This window comes from Ursus americanus, chromosome 14 (genome assembly GCF_024610735.1).
Source record: "Ursus americanus isolate L20-20 chromosome 14, mUrsAme1.1.p, whole genome shotgun sequence".
Taxonomy (NCBI): domain Eukaryota; kingdom Metazoa; phylum Chordata; class Mammalia; order Carnivora; family Ursidae; genus Ursus; species Ursus americanus.
This window is the reverse complement of record NC_142140.1, coordinates 1,859,788-1,872,249: the sequence shown is the minus strand read 5'-3', so window position 1 is coordinate 1,872,249 and position 12,462 is coordinate 1,859,788. Positions and strand designations below refer to the sequence as shown.

The 12,462-nt window shown below is 53.5% G+C and overlaps 1 protein-coding gene across 3 annotated transcripts in view; it reads left to right on the top strand.

The window, feature by feature from the left end:
• The first annotated feature begins 346 nt into the window (after positions 1-346).
• Positions 347-12,462, top strand: part of MGLL (monoglyceride lipase) — a 112,608-nt gene continuing 100,492 nt past the window's right edge. The window contains exons 1-2 of one of the 3 annotated variants that reach the window (XM_087866724.1): positions 347-634; positions 1,924-2,068. In XM_087866724.1, the coding sequence (XP_087722850.1) occupies positions 1,944-2,068 (125 nt within the window). In that variant the 5' untranslated portion in view covers positions 347-634; positions 1,924-1,943. Of the gene's footprint in view, positions 635-1,325; positions 1,452-1,923; positions 2,069-12,462 lie in introns of those variants that run through there. The other 2 variants (XM_087866725.1, XM_045812293.2) reach the window with 2 other exon arrangements.

The window sequence follows — 12,462 nt, the reverse complement described above, 5'->3', positions numbered from 1 at the left end:
TGTATCTGTGGGGACGTCTATGAGCACGCCTGCATGTGTGGTGTGTCTTTGCGAACATGTAGCGTCTGCGTGTATCTGCATGTGTCCCTGTGTGTTGTCTGTGTCTGTACGTGTAGTATGTGGGTCCTGGGTGTGGGTCTGTGCACGCATGTGGTCCGTGTACGTTTGCAGTCTGTATGTGTGGTGTGCGTGTGTGTCCCTACGTGGGTCTGTGTGCGCTAGGTGTGTTGCGCGGGGCTGTGGCGAGTCCTACCGCGCTGACACTCGGGTGAGCCCGGCTGGGTTCTAGGCCTCGTGACGGTCCCCGGGCGGCCACCCCGGGGCGCGGCCTCCTGCGAGGCCGGGCGGGGAGGAGCGCGTGGCCGGGTCCGCGGGCTGTGCCCCCCGCTCCTCCCCGCGGGCCAGGCACACGTGGGCCCCGGGCGCCGCCTCTCTGCACCGCCCGCCGGTCCCGCGCGTCCCCACCCACCTCGGGCCGCCCCCGCCGCCGAGCTGGCCCGGGGATAAAGTGGCAGCGCAGACGCCGCGCCCTGTCGCCGCGGAGCCGGCGGCGCGCAGCTCGGCCCGGCACCGGCCCGCCGCAGACGAGGACCCGCGGCGCTCGGGGAACGCGACAGCGGCGCTCGTGGCCCCGGTAACTGCCTCCCGGCCCCCGCCCCAGCCAGCAAGTGCCGTCCCCAGGGGTGGGGAGCAGCCTCAGGGGTCCCCCGCACGCTCGGCGTGGGCTCCCGCGCCCCCTGGTGCGCGCGCGTGTGTGCGCGCGTGTCTGTGTGGTGCGCGTGTCTGTGTGTGCGCGTGTGTGCGCGCGCCCTCCCCTGCTCCCTCGCACCAGCCCCCAAACCAACTTGTCCCCGTCAACTCCATCTTCCCTGTCCCCGCCGTCCCCGTGCACACGCCCGGCGAAGTCTCCTGGTTTTTCCCGTGGCTCTCCCGGTGACAGCTGCGGGGCTCCATTCCCTGCGCTGTTGGAGACAGGCAGCAAGCAAAGTTTGTTAGGAGCCTCGGGGGTGACTTTGCCTCGGGGACCCGCATTTGTGCGTGTGCGAGGTGCCTCGGTGTGCGCGGAGCTAGTTTCCCAGTTTCCCAGGGCAGGGGGTGCCGGGCTCGTGAGCCCCTCTTGTCCCTGAACCCCCCATGGGTTTGTGTAGTGAAAGTGATGACCTAAACTAGTAGTGGGGCATCGCAGGCGCATGTCCCCCGCCCCTGGGTAAGCAGGGGAGCTCCGGAGAGCTTGTCAGTGCGAGCTGGCAGCAGGCTCCGGGGCTAGACACCCCTAAAGTCTGAAAGGCAGGCTCTGGGGGCAGGGCTCGGGGTGAGGGACAGGGGCTTGGGAGCCGCTTGAATGCTGCCCCGTGACCGCTGACATGAGGGAACAGCCCTTATCTGCCTGGCTCTGATCCCCTGTGCTGTCGTGGTTGTGGAATGCAAAAGCCAGGACACGATGGAAACAGGTTTGTCATGGCATCTTTGGAATTTCAGACAGGAGGAATTAATTGGAGTATCATCCACCTCATTATTGTGCCCCTTTGAAACTTCCTTGGGGATTTTAAGATAGATGGGTCTTCTTGCAGCTGGGTCTTTATACCCACAGAGCTGACTATAATTTCCACTTGATTACAGCTAAAATAGTCTTTAAGATGAAGTTTCCTGAAATGATTTAAAATAAACACAGATGGGAAGGGGGAAAAAGCTGTAATGAGGCACTTAAAAAATAAAGTGAGCATTTTTTTAAGAACAAATGGGATTTTTCAGTCTCGGAGAGATTGCAAGAAATATATGGGTTTTTAAAAATCTTTGAGATGGAGGGTTTTTTTTTTTTTAACTGCTTAAAAAATATTACTGACACCCCACAAGGCTTTTCTCCCCATCTCTGTGTGTTTTGCCATATTTCTGACTTTGGAATATGTCCTCTTTTCTTTCAAGGACTTGAAGATCCTTTCAGAATGCCGGAGGAAGGTTCTCCCAGGCGGACCCCGCAGAGCGTTCCGTACCAGGACCTCCCTCACCTGGTCAATGCCGACGGACAGTACCTGTTCTGCAGGTCCTGGAAACCGACGGGCACACCCAGGTAAGGCTGCCCCAGATGCACGCCGGAACATTCTCACCTGCCTCTCCTCCTTCTTCATGTGGCATCTCCTTTGGGGCCGCTTTCTGCATGACCTACTTCACGTCAGGCTCGGCGGTGCTGACAAAGCTGAGACTTAAACTTGATCTTTTTTTTTTTTTTTTAATTAAGAAGCAGGAGTTCTATTTTCATTATAACAACTAGGATACGGATTCTACCGTATGGCCGTGTTCAAAAATTCCACATGACTTTATTTTTTGTACCGGAGTGGATTTCCTGTGGTACAGGCATTCCTTTAAAAATCAAACCCAACAGCTCCAGAAAGCCAGCTAAGCAGATAGGAAAATCAAGACTGTATCTATAGAGTGATCTCCCTTCTCTTTTCCTGCTTGATTCCGAGCTTCGGAGGTGTCGTACGTGTACGACTGGGTATTTCCTTCTGATTTTTTTGCCAGCTCAATTACTTTGTACATTTTCCATCAAGGATTTGTCTTGCTATTAGAAACAGGCGTTGGGACTGTACACCATCAGACAGCTGGTCTCCTGCTGCTCCCCTCCTTTGTACAAAACAGGGAAAACCCTGCTTGTTTGTGTTATCCGGGGAAAGAAATTATTCGTGGTAACCAATTGGCCTGGTGACAGGTGAGCATCACCTGTCCCGTGGATATTTTACCTGCCTCGCAGGCCTGTGGTCTCCTAGGGGACACGGTCTGATGTGGATTCTGTCTCTGTGTTTCGGTAGTCACCTGACCCTAGCAGAGCCATAGAGCCTCTGCTATATTTTCAACAAGGTGTATGTAATCCAGGTGGTTGCCCATTAAAAACACAGAGATAGGGACTTTTAAAGACCTGGTTTAAACCATAGCTTCGGGGCAGCTCTAGACTGGCTATCGTAATGGGCTGGTAATGGTTCTTACCAGTTCTGGCAGTATCTTTCTTGAGGATTTCCTTGAGAAGAGAGTGTGTATGTCTGCATATGTGTCAGATGGAGAGAGTGGGGAAGGGAGGGAAGGAGGGAGGAAGGGGGAGAAGAGAGAGAGGGAGGGAGAGAGAGAAAGTGTTGTCAGGCATCATTAATTCTCCACTCTGACTTAACTGGCTGTAGAATTGCTCATTCTCAGTTTAATTTTCTAAGAACTTTCTGGTATATGGTGCATTATTTGATCAATTTACAAAAAGAGGACAAAGATTTGGAAGTACACATTTTTGATGTCCAGGTCCCGGACTTTGGGAGCTACCCTTGGTTGAGTGGGGAGGCCGTCTTAGTTCCAGGTCAATGAAATAAGGAGGGCCTTGGGTCTCCGGCGGGGGTCTCGCAAGGCAGTGGGCAAATGGGTTGGGAGTGGCCGAATTGGCTGCCCTTCCTTGGCTGTGCGTGGGTTTCACAATCTCCACGCCGACGTGGCACTGTGGGGAATTCTGTCTGCTCCTTTGTTTTTGCTTCACTTAGCCGTGACAACCCCCCCCACCCCGGCCCAGCCCCTGGTAGTTTGAACCGAGCTGTCTCTGGGAAGTCAGGGTTTGCATCTAGTGGCTGCCGATGGCAGTAAGAACTCGGGAGGGTGGCTGAGGCAGTTGGGTCCTGGGAGTTGGGAGAGAAATGTGACCGGGAGACCCCCCCCCCCACCTACTCTGCCTCTACCCCCTGGAGGTGCTGCGGATCATAGGGAGTCCGGGCCAATGTCAGGGGTGATCTTCAAACCATTTCACCACCAGCCCCGACCAATCAGAAATTCCTGGAGGCCCCCTGTGGCAGGTGTTAACCCTGTGGCTTCATCTCTGGATCTTGTGGAGGGCTCGGGCTTCCTGGAGGAGGCATCGTGGCAGCCGGAGTGGTGGGGAGCAGCGAGGGCCTCGGAGCAGAGGCTTGTGCCGACTGGCGGGAGAGCGTGTCCGTGTCTTCAGAACTGAGAGCGGCTGCTCGGGCGGCAGCAGCTACTATGCACACCCGCCTTCCTGTCTGGAACATCTCTGCTGTGGAGTTTCCACACCGTTGTCTACTGCTGGCAGGAAGGGGGAGGGGAACTCAAGTCACCACTGGCCTCAGACCATACCCTCTGGGGAGGGTCCTCGAGGCCCTTTTTCCAGTTCAGCTCAGGGCCTTCTCTGCTCTACCGTCTGTAGGAAAACCCAAACAAACGTTACCTTCTTCTCTGTCCTTGCACTCTGCTCCATTAAAAACAAAGTCTTTCTCACAGAGGACCATGAGGCCTCCGAAGCCACCCTGGGTGTCATCTTACACGAGGGTCTGTGTGCACCCCTCTCGGTTGCACTGCTTTGGGTTGGTTTTGTGTTCGGCGAGTTGCCTCCGGCTCGTGGGGCCTGCCTCAGGGCACCTGGAACTTTCTGCTCTTTTTTTGCCAGCTCAATTACTTTGTACATTTTCCATCAAGGAAATGATGGAAATGGGGCCTTGTGGGCCTTGCTGGGCTCCAACGCCAGCCCTGCAGGGGCTCAGAGCAACACTGGGTCACACGTGGCAGCCATAGCTGGGAAACCGGCCTAACCTGCTTATGGGAACAGATGATGTCTTTATAAATGCCAGCCTCTCAAACTGGACCCTGAGAAAGAAGAAAGCATTTCTTGGGATCGTCATTCTAACGTGTGTGTCCAAACACGACGCTGTGTTTAATATAGCAGGCCAGAGGCTCGGCCTTGGGTCATTTCGTGCCAGAGACTTTGAAGCCTACGTGTGGCAGTGTCAAGGCAAATCCCACTCCTCCGCCAGTACTTCCAGGATAACAAGTGCTACACTTAAGGCAGGATTATGTCAGTTGAGTATCTCATGTTAATTGCGTATCAAATACGTCCCGGGGTCTGGATTCGACTCTCTACACACACGATCTCATCTGGACCCCACACCAACCTGTGAGGCCAGTGCTGCCACGGCTATTTCCATTTTACACGTGGGAGAACAGGCCCACGATGACCCAGCAACCGTAGCTGGATTCAGTTCAGCACCCTGTGGCTCCGAGTCAGTTGCCCCTGATGCACACTGAGAAAGACAGGCTTCGTGTTTTTAAGCAGCGTCTTCCTGATCAATTCTTGCATTTCTCATTACGGCTGAAGATCACTTCACCCTAAAGAGAGTAACGAATTCTCCCTAATCGTTTGCTCATAATTACTAAAAGTGGGAAATAGATGAAAGATACGGATCTGTTTGGAAGCCAAAAATCTTGGGAGGCCCTGGGGGAGTGGCTGCTTTATCCAGATATAGATGCGGCATCTCGGACTGGGACATACCGGTTCTTCAGCACATTTCCAGCCCTGATGTCAGCAGGGAGACTGAGACCTGCCCCGGTGGGGGTTGGGTTGCCTGGCGAGCTCCTGCGCCCCAGAGCAGTGGCATTTAGCACCTTTGCATTCAGTCGGCCACGTGGCCCTTAGTCCATTAAAGGACAACTTTAAATGTCAACTTCCGCGTGTTACCCCGCCACGCTCAGAGCAGTGAAAGTGCGCCTGCCCCACGTGGTGGGAAACCAGACTCAGCTTGAGGATTTCAAGGCTGCCTTTGGTTCTGTGTGACGAGGAGGGCCAGGGAGCCCCCTGCAACTGTGCGATGGCGCAGGCGCAGCCCCCCGCAGACGGCTGGTTCTGGGCCTGGGCCGGAGCACGTTTGCCTGGTTATCTGCAGTGGGCGTGTGTTGGATACACACGTCGGTGCCCTTCATCTTTCTTTAAAGCCCATACTTCCCTCTGTGCACTTGGTCTCTGGGCAGCCCCTCAGCTTTGAAGAGCTGACAAGCGTTCCTGTCTCTAACTTCCATGGTGATAACAACTGGTTTATTGGGGGAGCTGTTCCAAAGTGCGGTTGTCCCTTGTCCCTTGGCTCGCAGGGGTCCAGAGGCACACACCCTGCAAGGAGACTGACTGGAATCACAAGAGACTCATTTTTGAAAGTTTCATTTAGCATTTCTTTCCAAATTCCCCTACATTTTCAGAGACCTTCCAGAACAGAAGCCCCCGGAGTTCCTTCTCCAGAGCTTGCTGGTTTTGTGCTCTTTCTCTTTCTGGCGTCTGACTTCAGTTTCAGAAACCCGGCTTTTCCCGCCAGTCACCCGGCACCACACCCGTATGCAGACACCGCTGCCTCTCCCCTCCCGGTTCCACCAGTCTGGGCTGTGTCCAAGGCGGTGTGCTGTTGGCGAGGTTCTCAAGACTTCCTCTTGGTGACATGGCGTGTGGGCTGGGCTGGGGCACATGGCAGGAAGGGGACTAATGAGGTTCATGTGGCATCATTTCTCAGCCTTGGCCATTGTTGGTGGATCTAGAATCAATAAACCAAGGTCCCTGCTCCCACTACTCCTCTCCTTAACCCTTATTCCCCAGAGAGGGGCTCAGCTGATCTCCTCTGCACTGCATCGCACCGATCCCTTTCTCCACAAAGCCTTCACAACTTGTAGCTGCATTTTTGGGCAATGCCGCTTTAGGACACTTCCTCCCACCTATGCAAATTTACCTGGAAAATAAGTGAATCCTCAAAGCTGGGATATATTTAAACACTACTAAACACGTTCCCGTCCTGCCACCCTCATAATGTCCTCCTCACATCAGCCACTGCCCCTTGGGCGTGGCACCAGTGGCTCCAGAAGATAAGGGCTGCTCCCAGCCAGCTGGATCCAGACCACGGGACGCAGCATCTCCACCCTCTGGCTGGACATCGTTTTGACCCCTGCTGCCTTCTGGAATTTTGTTCTCATAGATCAGCCTGGCTTTTCCTGTGCTCCCCTCCTCCTTCGGTTTGTAAGTCAGTTATTTAGTGCCCCATCCCTGCCCCCCGGCCTCCGGCACTGGTCCGGTGTTCTGGGCAAGGTTCTGCGCGTTCTGCTTACATCTCTGAGTGTCTCCGCCTCCCTGTATGTCCCCTGCTGCCTCCCGCAGCTGTCGTGACCTCTCCCCGCTCTGAGCTCCTGCCACCTACGGGGCTAGGTGTTACTGCATCAATTACTTTTGGTTGCTACACCCTCAGGGTGGACCAGATCCCATCCCTTCTTTGTCCCTCCAAGGAGCCATTTTGAACTCTGTTCTGTTGGACTCCAAGGCTGTGAGGAGCGTCCGGCTCCCCCCAGGCCCAGACCCTGAGACCTGCTCCCTGGTTGTCAGGTGCTGGCACAGCTCTGGGGCTCTTCGGAAGCCTCTGTAGCAAGACAGGCTCTTGGGGCTCCCCTCCCTGCTCTTCTTGCTCAGCCACAGTCAGCCTCCCGTTCAACTGGCCAGTTCGGCCAACACTTAGTTATTGACGTCTACATGTTCAAGACATTGTGTTGGGCACCAGCGTGGGGAGAGGGTGGCAAAGACCGCTTTGTTTGATGAAGGGGTGGGGGTAGGAGAACACGGGGATAATTGCGATGTGATGTGGCAGGCCCCTAGAGATAGGACAACAGCTGAGCCCTGCAGAGCCTTTGTGCAAATGAGGGAAAGGGGTCCATCCAGGTAGACCTAGCCCCTCGGGTGTGTGCCTTGGGAAGCAGAACGTGGGCTGGATTTCAGCGCCTACTCATCCTTTCAGCCAGTGCACTTGACCTTCAGGAAGGGCATGCGGGGGGAGGAGCCGAAGCAGGAATGCATGGGCTGTGTGGGATGTTCAGGAACCTCAGCCATGGTATTGCTGGGCAGAAGGCGGAGCCTAAGGAAGCTAGAGGGGTGCGAGGGGCCAAGCCCTGGGGGGGGGGAGTGGGGGAGGCTGCAGGCTGAGCTACAGGCTTGGCCTTGAACCTTAAGGGGGTGGGGGCCCCGTGGATAAGTTTTAAGCTGGAAGTGCTGGAGACAGACTTGTCACTTGGACAGCCAGCTGGTTGAAGGTGTTTGCCATCATCCAGGGGACAGGTGAAGAGTGCTGAGTCCCCACATAGTAGTGGCTCCATGTGATAGCAGTGGAAGGACTAAAGTTGCCCACTCCTGGTGGTGATGGCAGGTGGGGGAAGGACAAATCCCAGGTGCCCGCCCAGGTGACAGGCGCACAGGGAATGCAGGGTTCTCCTTCCCCACACACCCCTTTATCACCACCGCTCCGAAGAGGCCCACTCTACTCTCTGCAGGTGAGGACCGCTGGGGCCCCGGGGGCGCTTCCCTGCACCATCCCTGGAATAAACCAGTAGGAGAGGCGGAGGAGAGGGAGCATGGCCAAGCAAACTGAAGTCCCAAAAAATTATTAATGATGGGGACAAGTTCATTTTCATGAAGGTGAGAGAAAGGAGTCCAACGAGGACTCGAAAATGAAGCACCTTTGTCTTAACCTGTTGTTTTATGCAATTTACACCAAAGCTCTGAGAAAGTGGACCTCAATCTGAATTTATAGCAATGACACTATTTTAGATCAGATTAATCAGCTTTTCAGTAGCAATCTGATTTTCTTTTGCCTATTTTAAGAATTTCCGAAGTTTCTTTCTCTCGTATGAGCTGTTGTTTCTGCTTCTGATGCTTTGCCTTTGTTACAGCATAGCAAACTGCCTTATTTTTAAATAGGGCATCTCTTCTGGGTGGTTTTTTTTTTTTTTTTTTTTTTTTTTTAAGACTCTTCAAGTAGCAAAGATCTTTTGATGGCCAGAGGAAGGGCCGGCTGCTATTCTTGCAGTTGATTTTTCCAACAGCTTCGTTAAGGGATAATTTCTTCCAGTTGCTATAAGAATGTTCTGCAGATACAAATCTGGCTTTGTTTTGCAGTGGAATCTAAGAAAAAAATAGCAAAATAAGCTGCTTCCTGAATAGCCCCCGTTGTCCACCGCTGTCTATTTATCAGCACCTTCGGGGTTTAGAGCTCAATCCCAGAGGCACTTTGTCCGTGAAGGCAAACCCACACCATCGGTTACTGTATGAATGGAGGAAGTGGTCTTCAGTGGTGCGAATTTTTACAGCTGAGATTACAAGACGACCCTTGTCCCATATTTTAGGGTCATCCAAGGTTCTTGTTGGTAAGAGGTTCTTTTCATGTCACACAGCCTTGTTCATTGGGGTGGGGGTGGGGTGCTGATGGTGGTCACTGAGGGACTGGGGGTGACATTGTTCTCTCTGTCCGGAGACACACACAGCAGGGGGCTGTGTGGAGCCAGGAGGGCCGTGACAAGAGCTGTGAGCCCCCGCACTCTACTTACAGCTGCCCCATTTCACATTCGTTGCCGGCCCCTGCACGCCTCTCCCGCGTGTGAGCCCAGCAAATCCTCCTGTGCGGTGATGAAACACCGTGCCTCCCCTTCCTCAAAAAGGTGTAAACAAACTGTTTCTCATGGGATCACAGCTCTAGCCACATTTCTGGAAGGAAGGAAAGGAAGGAGGGAGGGAGAGAGGGTGGGAGGGAGCAGGGGGGAGGGAAGAGGAGAAGGGGGATGAACAGAAGGAAAGAAAGAAGGTTTGGAAAAATATAGTTTCAGTTGATGTTCGATTGAGGGGGAATTGGACCTTCCTTTTCCTTGAACAAGTTTCCAAAACCAGAAATATTGACATCTCCATGGGGCAGGATTCATAGAGATCAGGATGGAAATGGATCACTTTTGAAGTCACACCTGTGTTACTGGGAGGGCACTCGCGTGTCTGTCCCCTGGTGCTGCTCCCTCCAGAGAGCAGATGTCGGGTGCAATGCCCAGAGCAAGGCTTAGTTTCCTGAGATGGCGGTGTGCTTCTCCCACCAAAATGCAGGCGTGCCAGTATGCTGTTTCTCTGCGCATGCGTGTGGTATCCCTGGTGCCTAGAACAGCGGCCAGCGCGCCGCGGGAGCTTCGTGAATGTGTGTTAATGAGTGAACGAGTCTCCTCCGAGCCAGGAAAGGGGCATGTGAGCACGTCACTGGCAGAGCTCTCTCTTTTCTGGTGGAGGAAGTCAGAGTGGAGTGCTGGGGTTTCCTCAGAGCTCCCCAGCCCTCCCTGGCCCTGGGGACTTCCCCTAGGAGGTCGTGGAAAGTTTTAGAGGGTTGGAGTCTGTGAGCCTTTTGACATCATGGGTATGTCAAGTATGTGCACTTTTCTGGAAAGGAAGATGGATCAGAGGCTCCATCGGACTCTCAAATTGGGGGTAGTCCCTGACCCCAAGGCTCTGGGCAGGTGTCATCATCAGATGGGAAGACTGAGGCTCAGAGGGTAAACATGAGGTCACCTAGGGGATTGGCGTGGGCCCGGGGGCCAGGTCCTGACCACACGCTCTCCTCTGTGCAATGCTGTCTCCCAGGAGTTGCTCCCACGCCTTCTTCTCATGGGTTTAAGCCACAAGGTAGCCCTTCGCAATAAGGATTTCAACAGATGTCCAGTTTGGGGAAGGGCTTGGAGAGGCCTTAACTGGCCACCTCCCTCCTGGCTGCTGGAAGACTTTTGACGAGATCTCTATTTTGGTGATTCTGTTTTCAGTGGTTAGAAGCATGTGGGCACCTAGGCGATGCCCCAGGATGCTGAGTAATGAGGGTTGATGAACTTCAGAAAGATGGCAGGAGACGCACTCAGGGGCCACACAAGAAGAGAGATGCATTCTAGGAGGAAGAGAGGCCCAGAAAAGCTCTAGGAGAGTAAAAGGAGGATGAGGCAGAGGATGCGTGGGGCCCTGCAATACAGAGGGGGCGGGAGGGGGAGGAACAGAAGGAGAAAAGCTTGCAGGCAGGGAGAAAACTCTATCTTTGGTCTCATGTAGCCTCTGGTTAATCTTGCCTTGTCAAGGCAGGTCGGTTCCCCAGGCCATTTGCACGCTACTGGATTAGAGGTGGAAGACCCCTGGCTAGGAAATAGCTGCCTTTAGATGTTTTGGAAGTTTTGCTCTGTTTATCCTGTTCAGTTGATCTTGAAGAGACATGTTTCAGGGAAAGCTGGTCTCTCTGGGGTGCAAAGTGAGATAGTGCAGTGAACAGACCATGGGGAACAGACCAGGCCCACGTGGACGAGGCGTGGGACTGTAGGCCTTCCTTGACCAATCTCTGCCACTTTAAGATGGGGAGCACCAGCACCTTTTCCCTAGGGTGGTTGTGTGGGTCAGATATGTGTCAGAGTTCATGTCAGGCACGTAGTAAATGAGGTGTGAGTGTGGGCTCTTACTACTTAGTTTGATCTCTTTGGCTACCTCCACCATCAGTCTGGCAGGCTGTGAGGAAGGACTGTGTGTTGGGCTTGTCTGTTACCCACCATTATCCCTTACTTCTCATCACCCTCCTGGCAAGCATCAGTCACATAAGCCCTACAGTGAAAGCAATAATGATCTTTTATTTTTTAAAAGATTTTTTATTTATTTCTTTGAGACCGAGAGAGAGAGAGAGAGAGCATGAGCAGGGGTGGGATGTGGGGTACAGAGGCAGAGGGAGAAGCAGACTCTCTACTGAGTAGGAAGCCCGATGCGGGGCTCAATCCCAGGACCCAGGGGTGATGACCTGAGCCGAAGGCAGACGCCCAACCACCTGAGCCACCCAGGCGCCCTGCCAAGAATGATCTTTATAAATTCCACCTTTATGGCTCTCCTCCATGACCACAGCTGCATGCTTTCCCCCAGTCTTCAGCCTATTTACTGTTTTTTCCCTTAACAGTTAAACAACGATTCAGTTCTGTTTGGGGGCACCCGGCGGGCTCAGCCATTGGAGCGTGGGACTCTTGATCTCGGGTCTTGAGTTGGAGCCCCACGTTGGGTGTAGAGATGACTTAAAACAAAAACTCCTCAGTTCTATTTCAGTGAGATTTCAAACTCCCTAAATAACACAAGTTTAATAGAAATAGATGCTGGGTGCTTAGTTTACAAGGTAAAGGAACCAAGAAACCACGAGGGAGCTGTTGGTGGTGAAATTCTTTTTGAGATAACGCATAGTTGGGACCATGAGACACGTTGATCTCATGCGAAACCTCCATGACAGTGTGTGAGGTACACTCTTGCCCGGCAAGGAGACCAAAGCAGCCTTAGCAAGTAAAGCTGGAAGTCAGTGCGAGCAAACCTGAGTAGAAGCATCCACCCCATTTCCAGTAGTCTGTGTCCTAAGACATTTCCGTCTCAGGCATGTATGTCTCCTTTGGTCCTGATGTGCAATCAGATGTGTAGAATGTTTCTATTGTAAGCGACGCGGTTAACTGGTACAAGTGCCATCCTGCCATTTACTGCATCTGGAGTGGGCGGGGCAGTCCGGCGTGCATTAGTCACCCGTTGCTATGTAACAACATGTTGTTAGCTCGTGATTCTGTGGATTGGCAATTCGTGCTGGGCTCAGCCGGGCAGTTCTTCTGCTGCTCTTGGCTGACCTTCCGCATGCATCTGTGGTCAGCCACGGGCTCTGTGGGCACTGGCGGGCCAGCTAGGGGCTTGCTGGTCTAGGATGGTTTTTCTCACAGGTCTGGTATCAGCACACTGTTGTCAGGAGCTCGTTAGTTCTTCTGCATGTGGTCTGGCACCCTTTATCAGGTGGGCTCAGATCTGGTCTTAGGGTGGCAATGTTTCAAGAACAACAA